The following is a 22,708-nucleotide window of genomic DNA, read 5'->3' as shown; positions in this document are numbered from 1 at the left end:
TATCTTGAGAAGTTTCGTCAGCTGTGACTTCTAATCCGTCCAATGTGTGATAAATTAGTTAAAATTATTAAATGTTTCGTAAGTTGAAGATATACTCTCATGAATTTCTTTTTTAGCATACATATTAAGGTCTGTTCGTACTGGCACAGCACAGACCGGCAACTGCACATAAAACAACAGTACGAAAAATATTCTTTGGTTCATTCTATATGGACACATTTACATATATGTGGCGTAGCCGTAACCGACACGAATCATTCATATTATACAGCAATACATGTCACTGTAACATATCAAGCAAAACCGCGCTTTGTAATGTATATGTACGCTGATTTTGCCTTGCACTCGGCCAAAACTTGTCTGAACGTGCGCTGCTGTATAGCATGAATATAAGTAGTCTTTTCCGTGCACTGCTGTGCTGGATAGTATGTATAGACCTTAATGGGGGTAGACGACTCAATTTTGTTTGAAAACATTCCGATTGCATGCTTTGAACTGCATTCGAAAAGTTGGCAACTACTTTTATACATATAGAATCGTAAATAAGAGATTTATGTTATAAATACGATTGTGCCTTTTTGTAAATTTTAAAATAATGTAATAAATACATCTTGTTGAAATGTGATAAAAATTGAAATTTTGTGTACTTGGGACCTGAACGCTACAATGATTTGAATATTCAACATATTTATGATTTTTTTAAAAGATTTTACTAAGTTATACAAGAGACTGTACATATATGTATGTTTTTTTTATATTAAATATTGTATTATTTTTATAAATAAATTTTATTGAATCATTTTTTCTCTGAATTGCGATGGGGCTGATTAAAATAATACTCAAAAATATAACACATTCTTATTTATTACTAATGTTCTTCAGTTGCGTCACAAATCCAACGTTAGGTTGAATACAGGAACGCTTACTTTTGACTAGATTGTACGCATCTGTAAAACTATAATACTTTTCCATAATCAAAAAGCCAATGACGACCATGGCCGCTCTGGAAACTCCAGCGTTGCAATGAACCAAAACGTTCCCACCATTTTCAAGCTTGTCTCTAATATAGGCGTTCGTACGATTCAAAACTATCGCTATGTCAGTTTCCGGCAAGTCCAAACAGGGAATGCATAATCTGTGCACTTCAGGTATACCTGGAAAAATGCCAATGCTCAAAATATGACTGATTTTGTTCGAACTTATCACGTCGTATTCAACGCAGTCCTGCGAGCCGATGTAAAGCCCTCTGATCACCTCAGATGGTACCTTATCAGGTGAATTGTCCACTACAAAACCGTGCGTCATAGGTTTTTCTTTCATCTCTTCGGCGTCCAAACCAAGCCTTCTCATATTGCTGTCCTCGACGTAACTCTTCCCATCGGCTTGCGTTATGACTGTTTTAGTGTCTTTCAACACGCTTTTTTTACTCTTCAATTGTTCTAGAAAACTCATCATTCAGCATCTAAGTTTAACTGTATGTAAAAATTTTTGATTTCTAAGAGTCGTTTAAATTTCTTGTTTTCTTACAAGACTGCGTATAGATTTTGTGCTCACTTTGTAGATATCTTCTTTGCCAACATCACCATCTTCTAATAAAAAATCTTCTTCATCGTAATCCACTTGACACAGATACAGCCCAAATGGAGATACAACATCAACGCGAGTAATCCACGATTTGTATGAAGGAACTGTTAACATAACTTTAATATCTGATAAGTCTATTTTATTTATAGCCGCAGCGATTCCAGTTCCTACCATACGTCGTACCTGAAATTAGACATGGGCTAGTTTTATAAAAATGCATCTCATAGTAAATATTAACATAGTATTCACACATACTTGGTTGTGAATAAAACCTCGGCTTTTAATCTTTATGTCCCAAAAATCGAAATATTTACATATATCATCATTTGGGAATACGATCATGGGACGACCTGGATTTATTTCTATACTATTAATGGTACGCACACAATGCGTCCAGGGTTTATCTGCATTTCTTTTCTTGAATGTTTCAAAATCGTGAGTTCCTTCGAATTCTTTTAAAGCATCTTGCATTTTATTTATATCGAATTTTTCATGCCTAAAACATGAAAATATAGTAAAAAAAAATTTTTTTTCAATGAATCAGTTGTGCGCAAATTATTTCTGGTCAACTGGTTTTTATTTTTTATTTAATGTCACAATGGTGGACATAATCAATCTTAAAAGGTTTCAAGCCTTAATTCAGCAGCAGACGATGAATATATTTAATTACCTCAGAATTAAACATCGCCTCCATTCTTCAATAGGATAATCTGTCAATTTTACAGCATCTGGTTTAATAACTGCCAATCTATAAAACGAATAAATACAATAATCGACCAGTTGTAGCTTTCAGCATTTTACCGTTACATAATATTCATACCTGTAAATGTAAGTTCGAAATTTTGCGCTAAAACGTGCACTAAAAGTATTTGGCACTTTCTTGACTTCATTCACTGCGATGCATGTGTCGTCTTGATTAAAGTAACTATTTACATAAATTTTCAAGGTCTGTGGGTCGGGGTATTTGCCATTACGGGGTAGAAAATCGACGTGTGCCGTCGCATTCAAAGCGTGTACACCGGAGTCTGTTCTGTTTTTATACGATAAATGTGAAATGAGCAATGAGTGAAACTTGCGTATATCTATTCTGTGTTGTAATAGTACCTGCTCGATAGGGTAAATGAGCCCTCTCGTAGGTTAAAAGCGCGAAGTGCTAAGATGAAGTTGCCTTCAATGGTTGATTTGTGATCTAGTAGAATATTGCTTCTTTGGGAACCCCTGAAATTTGTTTGTCAACGTTCAATAAATTTCAATTAGATAATAAGCATATTTAAATGAAAGGAAAATTATTGCAATTCTTTATAGGTTATTTAGAAATGTTCCTTAAATTTAGATTTTTTTGAATCCTTAAAGGTTAACCGTAAGTATTCGTCATTAGTTTTCGAACATTGTACGTAATAAAATTAATTTCAGTTGATATAAATAACAAGCAAAGGTTTTACGGATTAAATTGTATAGATACCGTGCCTAAAATAAGTTCCTATGTAGGAAAATCGCAAGAAATAGCGAACAAACGCCATGTGTGCTGATTTGTCACTGACAGATAGTCGGCGGTTTTTGGTCGTAACACTATTTTTTCTTTTACATTTATTGTAAATTGTTTTCCATTTATTTACTTTTACATTTATTGAAATGACTATAAGGTTCGGTGATTACTGGTCACAAAGTCATTAAAATCTCTACAACGGAACATCTGGCAACCGAAAAGTCCATCATACTAACGAGAACTTGAGTGCCAAATATTGTGTATTCGCGATTTTCATGGCAAAAATTGTCTTTGTGACCACCGTAATGTGACGAATAGTCCAATTACCGTTTTCCAAAGCTATTTTCCACGGTTTCTAAAGAGCTGATTAATAAATTTGCTGAGGGAAACCTTTCAGTCATTGGTCATTTAAATTAAAATGACCAATGAGAAGGTATATACTGTTACGTACGCCATGGATTGAGCGAATTGTACTTAGACCAACGGATATCTGTTATCGGTTAACTAAATGCATGCACTTACTTCCAAAGATTATATCTGGACTCTAAGTGCATTTAGGCTAAACAATGACCGTTATTAGTTAGTTCTCAGAATCGGTACGGGAAGACCCATTGTCTTGGAAATACATATCCGAATACGTGACTATACAACAGGTAAACAGATTAGGCGTCCTGAGAGATCTACCCTTTATAAGGCGGTACGTAGGCGATATAATTCAGTCTGGACGGAGCAGTGACAGTGTGTGTAACTCCTTTATCATCAATAAATGCTGTGAAACGACTGTTGGCTTTTTACTTGGATCCTCCACCCACCCCTACGCAACAATACTATATAATATAAAGATTTTTCTTATGAGAATAAGAAAAGGTCGATCCCACTCGAAGAAGTCACTCATAAGAAGTTTTTCTTATGAGTGACTTTTTACATGCTATTGAGGATTCCATTATTTCTATGTTGACGAAGCTGAAATTGAAATGAATATAAGATTGTTTGAAAATTTAGGATAAATAATAGTTAGATAGTCTCGAACTATTTCTTAAACCTACAAATGTAATTGGATTTGTGTTATTTTTTCTTTCCGTGCTGGAACAACCGAGTCAAAGTTAACATTTATGCAGTTTTATTCTCGTTTTTACCATTCAAGTTTCACATCAAACAAGTTATCAGTTTCAAGTGTATCCATATTCGAAACATTATAAAAGTTATAGACTACTTGAATATTAAAAAAGATACACAAATTGTGAGTATGAAAAAAGTATAAAAAAGATAGGTATGTCTGTATGTAATTAATTTACTAGAATTGTCACCGTTTTCAACTTCGCACTGTAAACCTCATTCGAATGCATTTTCCATTGCTTTAATCGAGAGTTCAGGTCTCGATACTTGTTAGTATCTTCTCTGATGTCAGCAATAAAAAAAATACAAAAATAGAAACGGCACTTCATCTGCATGAATTTGATATAGATGAATTACTTTCGTTGTAGACGGTAAACGGATTATTGCGCAAATTGCGATCACGCGCACGACAATCGTTGGTACAGTATATCACGATTTATGGATTTTTTGGGTGCCAGATGTTCCGTGATCAAGATTTTAGTGACGTGTGCGATATCGCTTTTTGCGGAATAATCACCGAACCGTTGTAACATGAGCTTAAACAATCGTTAGTAATTACATATATTAAGTAAAATATATTAATCCACATATATTAAGCAAAAAATAATGCTATGACTTCTCCACTACCACTCCGACTCCACAGCTCTGGTATATAATCAAAACTTTCAATTAAGAGGAAGATGAGTGGAAAGAGAATCATTACCCCAGCTAAAAAGAGCATGGTCTGTAATGCATTGTGCTTAGACATTTAGCTGTCACTGAAATGCTCGTCTTGACTTGCTTTCCGGTTTTATCGATAATATGGTGTGCAATTCGTAATTAAATCTGTCACTGCGTTATGTACATCATAGAACGTATTGTCAAGCTGTAATGTCCCAGAAAATACACGTTGAGGTTAGTTTCTCGGTTGACAGGTTTATGTAATCTTTAGGTTAGTATTTGCACTCATATCGTGATTTGATTATTTCCTATGAATAGTGGTAATTACTGATATGATATAAATTCACATATATAATCTTTTTATGTAATATATTATCTATTTTAAAAATTTACCATGCTTAATTCATTTTTCAGTTGTGGTTAAAATGACGGCACTTTAAAACAATGTCTTTATCCTTTTCCCTATTGAGACTAAGTACGACGTGCAGAAAAACATGCTGTGTACTGTATCGTTACAGTACCACTGTAAGATAATAATTTAATTAACATTTTATTTATTTTGAAGTTCAGTATTCTATACAAGTATCATTACAATTCTATTCTAGTACCATGGGCTGAGTTCCTTTTCACGCATGGCTTCAAGGAATATAAGAGGCAACGAAAATTTCCAACACGCAATAAAATATAGATTGACCACATACGCTCCATTAAGCGTAGTTGCAAAAGAAACTAAACAAGAGGAATTATGGCAAAAAACTCCACAAATAGAGCTCCAAAAGCTACCAAAGTATTGTTTGATGCTGTCGAAAATTCGTCTCACCTGTACGTATGCTGTGTATAGTTTTAATTATTCCTTGATTCGAACTAATACTATTGTTTAATTTTAGCTTTAGTCGTGCTGACTTCGATGGCCGGTTATGCTTTAGCTCCAGCTCCGTTCGAACCCTTGACTTTTACATTGTGTGCTGTTGGAACTGGCTTAGTTTCCTGCGCCGCTAATTCAATTAATCAATTCTTTGAGGTGCCTTTTGATGCCCAAATGTCTCGTACCAAAAATAGGGTTCTCGTTAGGGGGTTGCTTTTGTAAGTTATCTAGATTTTAACCTAAACAGCTCATGTTGTTACTCTGTGCAATTATCCTGTCCTCTTTTAGACCACAGCATGCAGTTGCATTTGCTGCGTTAACGGCTACGACAGGATTAACAATACTGTTCACCGGAGTAAATAGCTTAACTGCAATGTTAGGCATAGGAAACTTATTTTTATATACATGTGTCTATACACCCATGAAAAGAATGTCCATATTGAACACTTGGGTTGGATCGATAGGTACTTCTTTTTTATTTTTCTTTTTTGAGATAATATTCTTGAAGGTTAGGTTTTAAATTACAATGTTCGTTTTTAGTTGGTGCAATTCCACCGTTGATGGGATGGGCAGCCTGTGAAGGATCGTTGGGACCCGGTGCATGTATACTAGGCGTCTTATTATACTCTTGGCAGTTTCCTCATTTTAATGCATTATCTTGGAACCTTCGACCTGATTATTCAAGGGCTGGGTACAGGATGATGGCGGTTACCAATCCAGGTAGACAATCAATATTTTATTGCTGTTTTGACTATTTATAAATAGTATAATTAACTGGAGTATAATTATAGGACTATGCCGGAGAGTAGCATTGCGTCATACTGGTATTTTGACTGCTGTTTGCTGCGCTGCTCCATATCTGAATGTAACTAATGTGTGGTTTGCTGTGGAATCGTTGCCGTTGAATGCTTATTTTATGTACTTAGGTATTCATAGCGGTTGTTGTTTGTATAAATATTTTCGTGTATATTGTCAAATATTTTGATTTTGTTTTTAGCTTGGAGATTTTACCGTGAATCGGATAGTAATAGTTCGCGAAAACTGTTTAGGTTTTCTCTCATACATTTACCAGCTCTAATGCTATTATTTTTGGTCAACAAGAAGTATTGGGGTTCCAAAACCGAAAATGACTTGGAAGACGTTAAAGCATCTCAGGGGAAACAGGTCGAAATGAAGTTTATCGGAGTGTTGCCCCGTGGACCGTTAGTGAGTGCGCAAGAAGACGTTATCAGTACTGTCGGTGTAAAATTGTAAATACAACAATCAGCATTTACTTCAATTGGAAGTATTACTTTGTTATGTTTTTGTAGGACAATTTCATTTATGTGATAATACGTAATTTATTTCTGTAATGATTTATGTAAAAAGATGAATATTTCATTTTTTTTAATAAACAATATTTTCAGTTTTGGTTGAATTCATTATTTTGTCAACAGGAAAACGATTTTTTGTGAAAAAATAGAGATTTTTAAACTTATTTTATTATAAGGTGACTAAAAGAGTTGGTGTGGTTTTTGAAAAAAGATAGAGATAAAATCACTATTTCAGTATACACTGGCTTATCTTAGTTGGTAATTTAATATTAAATGAATACTGAATTATCTACCAACTATGTACTGTTAAAGGTCCATTTCTTCTAAAAACAGTTGGCAGCCCTATAAAGGTCTGTTCATACTTAACAGCACTGCACGACTCCGTTTCAAATATGTCATTTTATTACATTTCTATTCATATCTACCTACACGTCGCGGTCACGTTACGCTTACAGCAATTTGGCCGAGTGCAAGGCAAAATCGGCTTACTTATACATTACAGGCCATGACGATACAGCGCAATATTGCTTACGTCGTATTGTCGAGTACTTATAATATGAATGCATACACGTGCATTCGTAGCTACGCGTCAGAATACAAGTCAGCAAAAATGTTTCGGCGTTTATCGAACAAAAAATTATGTATAATCGCGTTTTTGTTGGAAGAAGAAGCTCAAGAAGGCAATAAAAAAGCATGGAGACGTTTTGATGTGCATACCATGTTAAAAAATAGAAAAATCGAAGGAGAGTTTTGGACACTGTATAAGGAGCTTGTGGATGATGGACAAATTTTTTTTAAATATTTCCGTAAAAAATTTTTTTTTTTTAAATATTTGCGCCAAAACCATGTCGAAATATTGAACAGCTGTCAACTGTCACTATCGATAATTGGTCCAAAACAGCAAAGCGGCAGACTCATGGCACGTAATTCGCGTGTATATTTCCACGATGGCCAAAAAAAACGGATACGATACGTTGACGGATGTTGCTGTAAGGTATGAACAGGAAATGTGTAGGGTACTGCTGTAAGCCTGCCGTGGCGTAAACGTGACGGTTGGTATGAATATACCCATACAAAATGTACCAAAGAATACTTTTCGTACGGCCGGATACCTGCTGATGTCGGTACGTGCTAACTAGGTATGAACAGACCTTTATTCATATCCATTAATTAAGTAAAAAAATAATGTGATTTAAATACGAAGTTGGAGTCTTACGAATTTTTAACAAGCAAATCTAATGCTTACTGCATTTTCAAATGAATTGATCACTAAAGGGCGGATAGGTAGCGTGCTTTTTCCAGGAATCTGGGTGGTTTGGCTCCACTTACAAAGCTAGAGTGCAAAAAAAAAAGGTTCGGCGAACCTTTAACAAAGCACGGTTCGCTCACTATTGATCACCATTATGTTTCGCACCTACAAATAAATAAAATGCGGTGCATTTAAAATTCCTAACGAGAAAATGTTTTATGTCAACCACACTGCGAGCTTGTACAAAGCCGCATGCGCTCAGACTGGTCTTTTAATTTATAAGAGTACAGGTATATAAACATGATTTTGCTCAATTTTATGAATTCGTCCTCGGCTGAGAATAACATTAAACAATCACGATCCTTTTCAAGCCATACTTGACTTCATAGTCTGATTTTGTAACGACTCTACGACATGGTCAACTTTTGGTCACTATCCTACGAGCTGGGATCAACTCGACAATGTTGAGTTGTCGCTGTTTTGCTTTTTTCCTACCCATTACATTAAATAGTCGTGTCTTTAAAAATTCTGATGTTTCACTCTATACGTCCCCCATAATTTAATTAAAACTAGTGTCGTGTCCGTTGATTTCTACGGGTGACTTCGCAAAGGAATTGATACATGAATTAACATAAAGTTATACATATTAAGGTCTGTTCATACCTAGTCAGCACGTACCGACTTCAGCAGGTATCCGGCCGTACGAAAAGTATTCTTTGGTACATTTTGTATGGGTATATTCATACCAACCGTCACGTTTACGCCACGGCAGGCTTACAGCAGTACCCGAAATTTCCTGTTCATACCATACAGCAACATCCGTCAACGTATCGTATCCGTTTTTTGGCCATCGTGGAAATATACACGCGAATTACGTGCCATGAGTCAGCCGCTTTGCTGTTTTGGATCAATTATCGATAGTGACAGTTGACAGCTGTTCAATGTTTCGACATGGTTTTGGCGTAAATATTTAAAAAAAAATTTGTTCATCATCCATAAGCTCCTTATACAGTGTCCAAAACTCTCCTTCGGTTTTTCTATTTTTTAACATGGGATGCACATCAAAACGCCTCCGTGCTTTTTTATTGCCTTCTTGAGCTTTTTCTTCCAACAACAACGCGATTATACATAATTTTTCGTTCGATAAACGCCGAAACATTTTTGCTGACTTGTATTTTGACGCGTAGCTACGAATTCACGTGTATGCATTCATATTATAAGTACTCGACAATACGACGTAAGCAATATTGCGCCGTATCGTCATGGCCTGTAATGTATAAGTAAGCCGATTTTGCCTTGCACTCGGCCAAAGTGTTGTGAACGTGACGTGACCGCGACGTGTAGGTAGATATGAATAGAAATGTAATAAAATGACATATTTGAAACGGAGTCGTGCAGTGCTGTTAAGTATGAACAGACCTTTATAGGGCGGGTTAAAGGTTTCGACCGTTTTCCGACCTATGAAAACTCAGTTGAGTTTGGAAGAGAATCGTTTATTTCTGCGCCTTTCTCTCCAATCCCGGAAACCCCTCTTCACGTCCACGCAACAATCATCTTTTACTTCCCCGAAGTTTAACTGCCGATTGTATTAGTGTAATTGTACATGCGCGTGCTAGTGAACAGGTTTACTAAAACGTTCAGGAAATAAAACGGAAGGAAATGTTTAATTTATAAAAAAACTAGGGCGGTTCCATTTCATAAAATTTTCGAATTACGTATTATTGAGTATTTTTTGAAAATAACATTTCGAAAAAATGCTATAAAAGTGAGAATCTTCGTAACAACGGAACGAGTATCAAATGGAGACAAAGTGATATTCTCGGTGTTGTGTGATTAGCAAATGACGTAATGAGAAGTGAGTGAAGTGAGTGCTGTGGTCGTGGTTGTGGCTGTGCAGGCGTGTGAAAGAGCGAGTGTTGACATCGAAGGAGAAGAAGAAGAAGAAGAAGAAGAAGAAGAAGAAGAAGAAGCAGAAGAAGTGTCGGCGTGTTTGGCGCGCGGCGGGCGAAGGGTCGGCGGCTGCGGCCGCTCGCTTCGTCCACTGTTGGTTCGCCGTTTGCCATTCGTCGGTCGTCATTCACCGGTCGTCGACGACCAATCGCCTCGCGTCTGAGCGTCTGAGCGGCTGAGCGGCTGAGCGGCTGATCATCGTTGACAGTGACGTTCGCGGCTTCACGATGGCGGGGGCGACGCTCGACCGCGACGCCTTCTGTCGCCGCATGCGGAGGCTCTTCACCGCGTTCAAGGTACCCCCTCCCCCCTCTACCCCCCTGCACCCCTCCACTCTCCGCACGCCGCACTCCGCACGCCGCACACCGCTCGCCGCTCACCGGCCGACACCGAGGGCAGGAGTACCAACCCTCGAAAAGTCAACGCCGACTGCCGCCAATTCAACACGTGCAATTCAATCCCAACATCATTTCATTTCGCATTACTCTTTTTACTTTATTTCCCTCCATCAAGGTCATTTTATATACATATGCATGTCAATATATTCACATCTTAAATGAAAGCGTCTAATCTTTTTTTTTTTTACTTATTCGTATTGGTTTTGTCTAGTTGATCCAGTCAGTATACGACGAAAATCTATTAATTGTATCGAGTGAAATTTGGACCAAAAACAAAAATATTTCAAAAACTATTAATTTAATTATTTTATGTATATAAATTAAGTAGATTTTTTTCTGCAATAAATAACAATTATATCAAATTGCGAAATACACTTTTCAACACGACTTTTGATTGTGGTGCTACCAGTGCTCTGTAAATCTTCCTTTTTTGTTTTTATTAAATTTATATTATTTGAATTGAAAAAAAATTATATTATTTAACGACCGACCAATCACAAACGTCTTTGACCAATCCAACCAATCGGACACCGTTTTGGTTTTATACATAAGAATATATAAGCTTGAAATAGATTCCGCATATATAAACATTGCACTCATTTGCATTCAGAAATATGCCAATTATTGAACATGCATACGTTCAGCATGTACAAAATATATATTGTAATATATTCTTTTTTCATCAGATTCGTATTACAAACATTAATATTTTATTTGAAACCCTCCAAATACTAAGCAATGATATCTATATCATTTGTGAAAACTGCTAATAACAATCATATTCAACATCATAATGGTCTTATTTGAACATTTGCTATGTGCCATGCTATGCATTTTATAAACATATATATTCATTATTATGTAAAATGCAAAAACGGATTTGTAAATGCTAAAAAAGTTATCTAATATTTCATAGCGCAATTTTTTTATACCAAATTAGTATTTGGTATAAAATTGAGTTATTATCCAAATGCATTTTATATTAATATTGTTTTTCTTATTAATATAATTTTGATTTATTATGCTTTTCAGACCAACGATGGAGGTGATGAATCTCTGTCTAAATCTGATTGTCTGGTGTCGGCTGTTGGCGCCGAAGAAGATACCGTATATAGCAAATCCATCGCATTACAAGTATGGTTATAGTTATAATTGTGTAATATTTATACTGTGCGTGATGTTTTAACTATAATATTGCTTAATTTTTTACAGACATGGCTTTTGGGATACGAGCTGACCGACACTATCACAATAATAACAGAAAAAAATATTATATTTTTAGCCAGTAAAAAGAAAATCGAGTTTTTGCGTCAAATAGAACAACACAAAGATGATGAATTGCCGGCTGTGAAACTATACACCAGAGATAGAGTTAATATCCTTTAACATCCACGTTGAACTTTTTATTTGTTAATTCTGCTTAATTTTTGTATTATATATTTTTTACAGAATGACAAAGACAAAGCAAATTTCGATAAGTTGATAGAATCTATTAAAGAATCAAAGACGGGTAAAACCCTCGGAGTGTTTACAAAAGATAAAGAAAAGGGTGAATTTTTAGAGTCTTGGAAGAGTTTGCTCAAGACTCAAAGCTTTGAAACCGTTGACATAAGTTCTGCTATCGCTCTTGTAATGTGTCCGAAAGAAGATTCAGAATTGATTACGATGAAAAAAGCCAGCATCGTTTCCGTCGATCTATTCACTAAATATCTGAAAGACCAAATCATGGAAATTATAGATGCCGATAAGGTGAATGATACATTTACACCTACTATATATAAATGGAGATATTTATTGAATTTTCACTAATTTAAATCTCTCTTTTTAGAAAGTAAAACATTCGAAATTGTCAGAAGGGGCAGAGGCTGCGTTGTCCGATAAAAAGTTTGTAACCGGCGTAGATACGGCTCTTTTGGATCTGTGCTACCCACCTATCATACAATCCGGAGGAAATTACAATTTGAAATTTACCGTCGTTTCCGATAAAAACCATTTGCATTTCGGAGCTATCATGTGTTCGCTGGGCGTTCGATATAAATCTTACTGCTCGAATATTGTTAGAACTTTGTTGGTTAATCCCAGTGATGAAGTGCAGGCGAACTATAACTTTCTGTTGAATCTGGAGGAGGAAGTGTGCAAGAATTTGGTTTCTGGAAAGAAATTATCACACGTGTACGAAGCTGGTCTTTCGCTTGTGAAAAAAGAGAAACCCAAACTCGTAGATAATCTGACGAAGACATTTGGGTATTTGTTTTCGATTACTGCCGTCGGTTGTTTGTTGCGTTTAGTGGTGGAAGATGGACTATTTAATTATTTCTTCATTTTTTAGGTTCGCCATGGGGATAGAGTTTCGTGAAAGTTCAATCGTAATCGGTCCGAAAACCAACGTTACCTTGAAAAAAGGTATGGTGTTTAATGTTAGTGTAGGTTTTTCTGATCTACAGAACAAAGACTCGACTGAAAAAGAAGGGAAAGTTAGTAATATAATAATTATTTTTAAATTTGTTGGAAAATCTACATAAATATTATGTTATTATATTGATTTTTTTTTTTAATTTAGATTTATGCATTGTTTATTGGTGATACTGTATTGGTGAATGAAGACCAGCCAGCTTCTCTATTGACGCAGTCGAAGAAAAAAATTAAAAATGTCGGCATTTTTTTGAGAGACGAAAATGAAGACGATGAAGAAGAAGAGGAGAAAGAAAATAAAAGAGAAATGCTCGGTGAGCAAATTAACTTTTTTGTCCCCTTACAATAAAATGATTGAGTTCTGGGCATTAATTATCGTTGCTTTATTAACATTTATCACCTACTAATCTATGTTTTTTATTTTATTTTTTTTATGATGCTAATTCGGACAATGAAAAGATGGTGGTTAGTTTCAAGGAATACAGTCTAGCTAGTCTAAGCTTCAGGTATATGTTTTATTATGTGGTTGTTTTTTTTTATAGGTCGAGGAAAACGTACCACTGTGATTGAGTCCAAGTTGCGATCAGAACATTCGTCTGAGGAGAAAAGAAAAGAGCATCAGAAAGAATTGGCCATTGCTTTGAACGAGAAAGCGAAGGAGCGGCTCGCTAAGCAATCGGGTGGTAAGGAAAGCGAAAAGATTCGAAAGAACACTGTTTCGTACAAAGGCGTCGGTCAAATGCCACGCGAAGCTGAAGTTAGGGAACTCAAATTGTATGTAGGTGAGCAAAAGTGATGTATACGGTTATGGTAAAATTTTATTTTAACTCCACATCGCATATTAATGGTAATAATAATGTTTATAGATAGAAAATATGAAACTGTTATTTTACCGATCTTCGGTGTACCTGTCCCTTTTCACATTTCCACAATAAAGAATATATCACAGAGTGTCGAAGGTGATTATACTTATCTTCGAATCAATTTCTTCCATCCCGGAGCCACTATGGGTAGAAATGAAGGAGGATCTTACACTCAACCTGACGCTACTTTTGTTAAAGAAGTGTAAGTTTGAATCGTCTTATCCAATGTGAAAGTTACGTGGATGTTATTTTTAATGTTATTATTTGTTTTTTTACAGTACGTATCGCAGTACGAATACAAAAGAACCTGGAGAAATTTCACCGCCTTCGTCGAATCTCAATACAGGATTTCGGTTGATTAAAGAAGTGCAAAAGAAGTTCAAAACGAGGGAAGCCGAAGAACGCGAAAAGGAGGATCTCGTCAAACAGGACACGTTAGTGTTGTCCGTCAATAAAGGCAACCCCAAATTGAAAGACTTGTACATTCGACCTAATATTGTAACAAAGAGAATGACCGGTATATAAATATGGGCTAATTTTATTTTTTAAGGCTATTTTTGAGATGTTATTTGTAATGAAAATGATTGTTTCAGGTTCTTTGGAAGCGCACGTTAACGGCTTCAGATATACTTCGGTCCGTGGTGACAAAGTTGATATATTGTACAATAATATAAAAAATGCGTTTTTCCAACCATGCGATAGTGAAATGATTATCCTTCTTCATTTTCATTTAAAGCATGCTATTATGTTCGGTAATAATATTGTTTTTACATTGTGTCTGTGTATGTTTAAATAAGTTTGTTCTCATATTGGTTTGTTTTCAATAGGTAAGAAAAAGCATGTTGATGTACAATTTTATACTGAAGTGGGTGAAATCACTACTGATCTTGGTAAACATCAGCACATGCACGACAGGGACGATCTGGCTGCTGAGCAGAGCGAACGAGAGTTGAGGCACAAGTTAAAGACAGCGTTCAGAAGCTTCACGGAGAAGGTCGAAGCTATGACTAAGCAGGAGATCGAATTTGACACTCCGTTCAGGTGGTTTTTTTTTGGCTGCAAACTCATCGCCAATGTTAAATTCTGTCTTGCTCAATTTTTATTTATTTTTATTTTATTTGGCTTATAGAGAACTCGGGTTCCCTGGAGCGCCGTTCCGTAGCACGGTTTTGTTGCAACCAACAAGCGGCTCGTTGGTCAATTTGACCGAATGGCCGCCGTTTGTGATAACTTTAGAAGACGTTGAATTAGTGCATTTCGAGCGTGTACAGTTTCACTTGAAAAACTTTGATATGATATTTATTTTTAAGGACTACACGAGAAAAGTAGCTATGGTCAATGCCGTACCTATGAATATGTTAGATCACGTAAAAGAGTGGTTAAAGTGAGTAAATTTATTGTATAAAATACTATACACATGTATAATTTCATACTTAAAATTATAAAATTAATTTTTAGCTCTTGCGATATTCGCTATTCTGAGGGAATTCAATCGTTGAATTGGACTAAGGTCATGAAAACGATCACTGACGATATCGAAGGATTTTTCGATAACGGAGGCTGGTGTTTCTTGGATCCGGAATCTGATGCTGAAGAGAATGCAGCCCATGTACGAATTTTTCATTGTAGATTTGATGTTATCGAGCATTTTTATTTACTCTTTTTGTTTTTTTAGAATGAGGACAGTGAGGATGAAGACGATGCTTATGAGCCTACCGATGCTGGAACTGATGAAGAGTCCGATGATGATTCGGAATACGATTCAGAAGCTTCTGCGAGCGATTCCGGTGACAGTGAAGGTAACAAATAGTCTTGCATTTGTGCAGCGTGTTCATTGATGGTTTTCGTTGAGTTTGTATTTATCATTTACTGAAATATGTCTAGGTATGGGTTCAGATGAAGAGTCTGGAAAAGATTGGTCTGATTTGGAGCGCGAAGCTGCCGAAGAAGATAAAGACCGGATTACGTACGAAGATTACAAAGGCGCCCCTAAGGGTGGCGTTGGTAGCAGTAAAAGAAATGGGGGTGACAATCACCGTAGACGTGAATCTCATTCCAGTCCCAAAAAGCATAAGTCTTCATCACATCACAACTCTAACTCTTCACATCACAATTCACACAAATCTTCAAAACATAGGTAAATTAAAATGCTTAAGAAAAATACTTACATAAATGTTTTGTTGTTTACATTTTTATTTTTGTTTTAGCAGTCCATCAAAGAATAGGGATAAAGATAAAGATAAAGACAAAGACAAACATCGTAAGTCTTCACATAGTGATCGTGATCGTAAACGGTCGAGAGAAGAAAGCCGTGATAGGAATCACTCTTCCAAGAAACACAAGTCAGTATAATAGTATATTGCTTTTTAATTTATTTGTAATTGAAGTTTTTTCTCTAATAAACATTTATTTTGTTGCAGGAAATGAACACCCAGTGATTTCTCATCGATTCTTAACCGTATTGTTATAATGAATGTCCTGTCTGTTTTATTTATGGCTGTTCAGAATTAATTTTATAATCTAGCAACTATTCCTTATTTGTAATATTTTCTAATTAAATTTGATTAAATTTAAGTTTTTCTTTTTGATAATTAAATTAGTGGATAAATTATTTATAAGTTGTCATATTGTGAACAAAATAAATAAATACCACGTACATTTTGCTATTTTTATTTTTATTTTTTTTTATTAATATAAAACGGGCTCCAATCTAGTGTGGAATTCCCCCCAGGGGGAGATTTTAAAGTTCAAGGGAGGTGAATTGATTGGATTCTTATTTTATTTTCTCATAAAACTTCACGTTACAGGCTTTGCACGCTTTCTATATACATTTTTACTTCACTAATAGTTAAAGAGTAAAATATTGATGAAGAGCGTGGTGGGACTATTGATGTATTAGGGCCAAAAGCCATTACACATCAATGGAGGAGAATAGCCTCGATGTGTTATTTATATCTAAGTTTGGTCAAATGATTCTATGAAACTAGCAGTTCGGTAATTTTCCGTATAGGATGTTTGCGGACAGATTTTTCCATGATTTTTGCAAAACATTTATTATTTCAAACCAAAAATATTTTAAATACATATTATATTAAAAAAAACTATATTAACTCCAACCTACAATTTGACTTTAAACAAATGGTTAAAATATCTAATTAATGAGCTTGATAAGCATTTGTTTTGAAGAGTTGATATTAAATTTTATTAATTTACTAAAACAATACAAAAACAATAGTAAATGTAAGTATTGGGAATATTCAACCTCCAAGTTAATCAGTTATTAAAAGAATTATATTATGTAGTGTACGAAAAGCAAATCTTTCCGCAAAGTTCATGCGAAGAAATCCAAGCACTAAAACTAGCAAAGTTAAAATAACATTTGCTGAATGTTCATCCACAGCACAAAAACAAGGAAAAAAGTTTTTTTCAATCTCATGGGAATGCTTTCAAAAAATGAACGTAGATACAACAGGATATTCAAGAAAAAAACAATATTAAAATTTCTTATGTTTTAGGATTAGAGATAGCAAAGCAGAAAAAACCGCATATAATTGGGTAAACTTTGATCAAACCCTCAAAATGGTGGAAATTGTGTTGAAAAACGGATTATTGAAGAAAAATAAAGGGGGGGGGGGGGGGGAGATTATATTCTGAACAACAGTGAAAAGGGAAATGGAGCAAAAAAGGTTGGGACCCCTGCTCTGGGTATTTTTGAGACGAGTTGTGAGTTTTTTTGTCTAGTTTACGTTACGTTATACGTTTGTTATAATCAACTTCGGCGAATAAAGATTTATCATTAGTTTATTCGTAATTTTAAATTCCTTGTGGGTGGGATTAATATTTAGTGAAGAATTAAATTTAAATGTAGAAATATTCAGGTATCAGTAAGTATAGGCATACTTAAAAACAAAGAGATAATAGCTAGGATCTGAATAATAGACCTTTTGACCAACTAACATTATATGAATAACTCTTAGAAATTAAATAATAGAAACCATCAGGATCTGAACCACAGTTCTTATTAATTAACCAAGCACTGTGTCCGATTCTTAAATTAGACAGAAAACATCTTCTAGCATTTTATTGGTATAAAAATATAATGTATTATGTTTGAGCTAAACGCTGTTCAATCTTGTCCAAAGTCGAGAGTTTCCGGAGGTCGGTCGACCCTAACAAGGATTTCGGCCAGTGTGAAGTAGCCAAGATAGTGTGCAGTATCGGGCGTCGTGTCAATATGGTAATGGCCTCCTTCACCGTGTTGGCTGAACGCGTGGAAGTGCTGCAATCTTAGATCCAAACCCTGCAATTGAGAACCTAACGTTTATACACATCTTACGAATGTATGAACTATTATAAATAACAATTACCGGATCGTGCGAGACCAGAGTGCCGAGATTAATCATCGGAGCGGACATATCGAAGAAGTGCAACCAGTCTTCAACATCAGCATTCGAATTCAACGCAATCTTTGAAAAGTCGGGCATTATGTGATGCTTCGATTTACCTTCTTTGAGTACAAACGCTCCTCCAAGTCCTACAACAAAAAAAAAAAACATATTAATGGATGTTGAATTGGTGTAATTCGTCTGCGTATGTTAAACACTTACCTATACATTTATCTACATATTTATTGGCGAGGCATTGCCTTATGGCGGCTATGTAGTCCAGGGTCCCAGTTCTTTTTTTACATACTACTCGTAACACCTTGAATCAATATGCAAAAAAAAACTTGAATGCTACTCAAATAAATATCTGAATGTTTATTTATACAAATAACGGAAACGATATATTCAAATAAGATATGTAAAATGTAATCATGATAATGTTGTTATCTGTGTAAGGGTTGTAACCGTTGATGTAATTCAGAAAGTTGATATTTATATGAGGTTTGTTTGTATAGAATTATATGGAAATACGGCCATTGCTAGAATAGCGAAAAATTAAGTGTGAAGTTTTAATACGAATTTAAGTAAGTAATGTATAGTGTCGTCTCTTTTGCAAGCCTCAAAATCATCGTTTATATTATGTTGTGACCTCTGGTTTTGGTTTTAAGTTAAATATGAGATACTAATGGTTTTACCCGGCTTCGCTCGGTATTTGTAATCTAATAGTAAACATTTTATTAAATTTATTTGTATAGTTTAATTTATTTAAATTCATTTGTTTTTTTTATATTCAATTTAAAGTTGGATTCTACGAACCAAAACTTACATACATACAAAGTCTCTTTCGAAATTATATATTAGATTGTAATGCCAAATTTGATGAATATGCCGAATGCAGATATACAGTGGTTTTTTTATCAAACGAAAAGTGGGGGGGAAAAAACGGTTTTTTCGAAGAAAACAGTTTTCCGAGTAGATAAACTAGTCAAGTTATCTAACTTGACTAGTTTATCTACTTATCAATCAAAAAAATATAAAATTGTTCTTGCATGTTTGCCTGTGTTTTTTTTTTCAACTCATTTAAGTCCAACATATGTATGTATGTAGTACATAGTAATGAATTCATTATTTATTTATTTATGCTTTTGGACCATTGTGGTTATTTATTTATGTAATGCGCCACAATAGCCTAGACGAGAAAACAAGAGAAAAAAATATATACAGTACCGTGCAGAGAAATCGCATCACTTTCAATTTTTTACACGAGTTTTTTTGGTTTTATTATTTGATTTCAACTATTTAACATGTTTTACGATCAAAAAAGATTATTTATATTTTTAAATTAGGGCGAGATACGAATTTTAAAAAAACATGCACAATAGGGCATTTTTCTTATATGTATTTCAAATGTCTCTAGCTAAAATAATATTACAGTATATATTTTTCTATGAATTAAAATACATAGGCAATGGACATATGACAACAATAAATAGTAATATAATAATTACTAGACAATGCCCTTGCTTTTATGACGGCATCGATACTTCTTCATCCGAAATTTCTTCAAACCATACATTTTCAACAGTTTTTTTAACTCATAATTTGCCCCAGGGTGTTGTTTTTATTCCCTTTGCTTTATAATAGCCCATAAATATTCGATAGGTTGTAAGTCGGAACTATTGTCTGGTCATTTTAGTGACCCTAAACCCTTTTAACGGCAGTTATATAAACGAAAGAAAAAGAAAACATAAAATAAAAAAATAAACATCTGGCACTCGAGTTCTTGTTAGTACAATATTTCCCGAGGATAGCTTTCGAATGATGGAGTTTTTGGGTGTCAGATGTTCCGTGATCGAGATTTTAGTGACGTGCGCGAGATCGCTTTTTGCGGAATAATCACCAAACCAAGATACATACATAAGGTTATACTGCTCTCAAGCTTCAGGAACCAATCTTCGACTTTATAATCAGAATTATGGTAATTTCATTCAATAATGGGCACTGTTTAAATGTTTATACCCATACGTACCAACGTATTTAACACTGGGGTGATGCCGGGTATATCTGCTACTCGAAAATATATAATACAATAAATTCTAATCTATCTTTTGAACTTTGAATTTTTTTATTGACCAAACAATTTTGAAGTTTTATCTTGCAATATAATAGTGTCTTTGTAAGCTTAAATAAAATTTCATATTTGTCAAGTTTTGCTTATGTACTACTGCTTCAAACTAATCGCATTATGATTTCTCAAATTGATAAAGAAGCATAGTATGGATAAAATCAAATTTTTTTTTTTTAGTGTTACATTGCCAAACCTATAATGTAAGTTTTACCTTTCCGGGTTTTCCTTGAGAAAGAAGGAGGTTGACCAAAAGAGCTGAACGCGTTTCACTCTGTGGCAAAACCTCTAATTTACAACTTCCCGTTCCCTTTTCGGCAGTGGTCGGCGAAATGCTCGCTATTCTCGTCTGTTGGTCGACTTTTCCATTTTCCACGCGTAGATTTATCACACCCTGAAATACGAGTAATGTGGAATTCGATATGCCAAATGTGATTCCAACCAATGATTACATATATGTACATATATACCTCACAGTTAACGCCCAGATGTGGCCACGGACCAGCTCCGGCACCCAACAAAAATCCCGGCTCAACCTCGAGCACTTTACACATATCAGCCAAATTGTAGATTTTTTCTCTATTGACGAGTGGCAGCAGATATGATACTCCGCCTATGTCGAGCAAATGAGGATTTCCTCCGAGTCCTATGATCAAATTAAAAATACCATACACATATGTACATAAATAGTATTCATATATTCGATTTATCGCATGCAGAATTTACCAGAAGATGCTAAATGAAAAGGTTCCTTGGTTAAATCCGGACAGTCGACATAGTCGACAGAAACTTCAGCGAAGTTTGCCTTCAAGCCATCAGATAATACTATAAAATTTTATTAGATTAATGTCTACAAGTTGTTTATTATTATGTTATAATAATATAGTGTACCTTCGACTACTTCATTGATATCAGGCATGTGAAGTATTGTTTTTAAAATTGGCAACGTTTTCGTATTCAAAGCCTTTGCCATCCTTTAAAGAAATATTTTGCATTTTAGTATTTAATACCACAATCAATAATATTATATCATTCCTATACAAAATAGAGAAAACGCCACAGGTCTTGATCAGTTGAATTGAAAATAGAAAAATGGCAATGTAATATACATATGTATTATTATTTATCAGTCAATAGTGAACAGGAGCCCCTTTGAGGGCACACGAGGTACTCAATCTGAGTGGGTAATACATAATTGTATTATTCTGCCCAATAATTGTAGAATTTCGAATATATTATGTAGACATAAATTTATTATATCGTATAATTACACAGATTACCTAAACACAATCTGCTTTAGGTCATCGATTTTATAGAGTCGTTAATTAATATTATGTATTAGATGTATTATGGGCATTTATAAGAATTGTAAATAGCTTTTTGAGCTCTTTTTCCTATTACGCTGTACATATTAACATTATAATAATATAATACTATGATTACTAACAAAATTAATTCAAAATGGTAAAATAGAAAATGATCAGTAGATCAGTAGCTATTAAAATAGATATAAGATGTATTGTGAACATAATTTCGTAATAATAAAAAGCATTTAAAAATCAAAATTATAATCCAATAAGAATAACAATAATCAATATGTTGCCGATTATAAACTAATTGCAATCAATTGACTTTTTATATATGCAAAACAAGTATTGAGTGGTTTTCTAGACAAGAATGTTATGTGCCAGTTAATCGTCTTATTGGGATTGAAACGAGAGGTCAGATGTCTTTATTGATATTTGAACAATTTTATAATAGGGCAATGCTTTCAATGGTTTTTAATACCAAAATAACAATCTATAAGCAATTTTTCGTCTTTGTAATACTATAAATAAACGTACTTGATAAGAATTCAATTCAGATTCAGAGGTAACATCTACCATGAGCATAGAATCACGGACTGAGTGTTTTCAGGTTAAGAAGCCTTTATATATACACCAAGAGAGTAGTCACCTCTCTTTTCCCCTTTGATCGTATGTATATATCTGTCTCTTTCTTACAACAGGTGTTGACGAACCAATTTTTTTCTGTCACAACTAGTTATCTAGCCAACTTAATATGATAAAGACAATTGTTTCTACTTGAACAATTTAATATATTTATTTATATAATAATGTGATGTAATTTTTTTCTAATTTATTAAATGATTTTTAAAGATATTGCTTCTAATGTCATTGAAATTTATAACGTTCTTTTCTTCTGATAGTTTCAAGGGAACAATACATACATATATAAATACATGACATGTATGTAGGTATATATTTTCAATGTTGTTTAGAAGTGAGATTGGATGTTAGAT

General features: G+C 34.5%; 5 protein-coding genes across 6 annotated transcripts; 2 read left to right on the top strand and 3 right to left on the bottom strand.

Annotated features, from left to right (window-relative positions):
- Positions 1–847: 847 nt before the first annotated feature.
- LOC143919563 (tRNA pseudouridine synthase-like 1) lies at positions 848–3,146 on the bottom strand. Its single transcript, XM_077441939.1, has 6 exons — positions 3,052–3,146; positions 2,689–2,802; positions 2,405–2,614; positions 2,255–2,332; positions 1,840–2,080; positions 848–1,767 (listed from the first exon to the last, which is right to left on the bottom strand). Exons 1-6 carry the CDS (start codon positions 3,102–3,104, stop codon positions 1,507–1,509), a joined length of 957 nt encoding a protein of 318 aa, XP_077298065.1. The 5' UTR covers positions 3,105–3,146; the 3' UTR covers positions 848–1,506.
- Mkp (MAP kinase-specific phosphatase) lies at positions 859–1,455 on the bottom strand. Its single transcript, XM_077441947.1, has one exon. The coding sequence runs from the start codon at positions 1,453–1,455 to the stop codon at positions 859–861; it is 597 nt and encodes a 198-aa protein (XP_077298073.1).
- A 1,707-nt stretch (positions 3,147–4,853) lies between the features above and the next one.
- Positions 4,854–7,164, top strand: Cox10 (Cytochrome c oxidase assembly factor 10). Its single transcript, XM_077441935.1, has 8 exons — positions 4,854–5,080; positions 5,261–5,371; positions 5,452–5,668; positions 5,734–5,929; positions 6,000–6,175; positions 6,252–6,431; positions 6,503–6,637; positions 6,709–7,164. The coding sequence occupies exons 2-8, from the start codon at positions 5,291–5,293 to the stop codon at positions 6,963–6,965; spliced, it is 1,242 nt and encodes a 413-aa protein (XP_077298061.1). The 5' UTR covers positions 4,854–5,080; positions 5,261–5,290; the 3' UTR covers positions 6,966–7,164.
- Positions 7,165–10,085: 2,921 nt separating this feature from the next.
- On the top strand, positions 10,086–16,567 carry dre4 (SPT16 homolog, facilitates chromatin remodeling subunit dre4). Of its 2 annotated transcripts, none has more exons than XM_077442937.1 (18): positions 10,086–10,519; positions 11,654–11,755; positions 11,834–11,992; positions 12,071–12,370; positions 12,450–12,865; positions 12,951–13,095; positions 13,182–13,347; positions 13,576–13,815; positions 13,900–14,098; positions 14,175–14,413; positions 14,490–14,648; positions 14,724–14,937; positions 15,026–15,280; positions 15,355–15,505; positions 15,572–15,695; positions 15,781–16,033; positions 16,107–16,238; positions 16,317–16,567. In XM_077442937.1, exons 1-18 carry the CDS (start codon positions 10,451–10,453, stop codon positions 16,321–16,323), a joined length of 3,330 nt encoding a protein of 1,109 aa, XP_077299063.1. In that variant the 5' UTR covers positions 10,086–10,450; the 3' UTR covers positions 16,324–16,567. The 2 variants fall into 2 exon arrangements, with proteins under 2 accessions (XP_077299063.1, XP_077299062.1); XM_077442936.1 differs by having other exon boundaries at positions 16,104–16,238; positions 16,317–16,565.
- LOC143920198 (ester hydrolase C11orf54 homolog) lies at positions 16,483–22,343 on the bottom strand. The gene is made up of 8 exons (XM_077442938.1): positions 22,251–22,343; positions 21,298–21,380; positions 21,133–21,231; positions 20,877–21,052; positions 20,621–20,800; positions 18,504–18,600; positions 18,264–18,430; positions 16,483–18,196 (listed from the first exon to the last, which is right to left on the bottom strand). The coding sequence occupies exons 2-8, from the start codon at positions 21,377–21,379 to the stop codon at positions 18,023–18,025; spliced, it is 975 nt and encodes a 324-aa protein (XP_077299064.1). The 5' UTR covers position 21,380; positions 22,251–22,343; the 3' UTR covers positions 16,483–18,022.
- Positions 22,344–22,708: the final 365 nt, after the last annotated feature.

This window comes from Arctopsyche grandis, chromosome 12 (genome assembly GCF_051622035.1).
Source record: "Arctopsyche grandis isolate Sample6627 chromosome 12, ASM5162203v2, whole genome shotgun sequence".
Lineage (NCBI taxonomy): Eukaryota > Metazoa > Arthropoda > Insecta > Trichoptera > Hydropsychidae > Arctopsyche > Arctopsyche grandis.
This window is presented reverse-complemented; position numbering and strand designations above follow the sequence as displayed.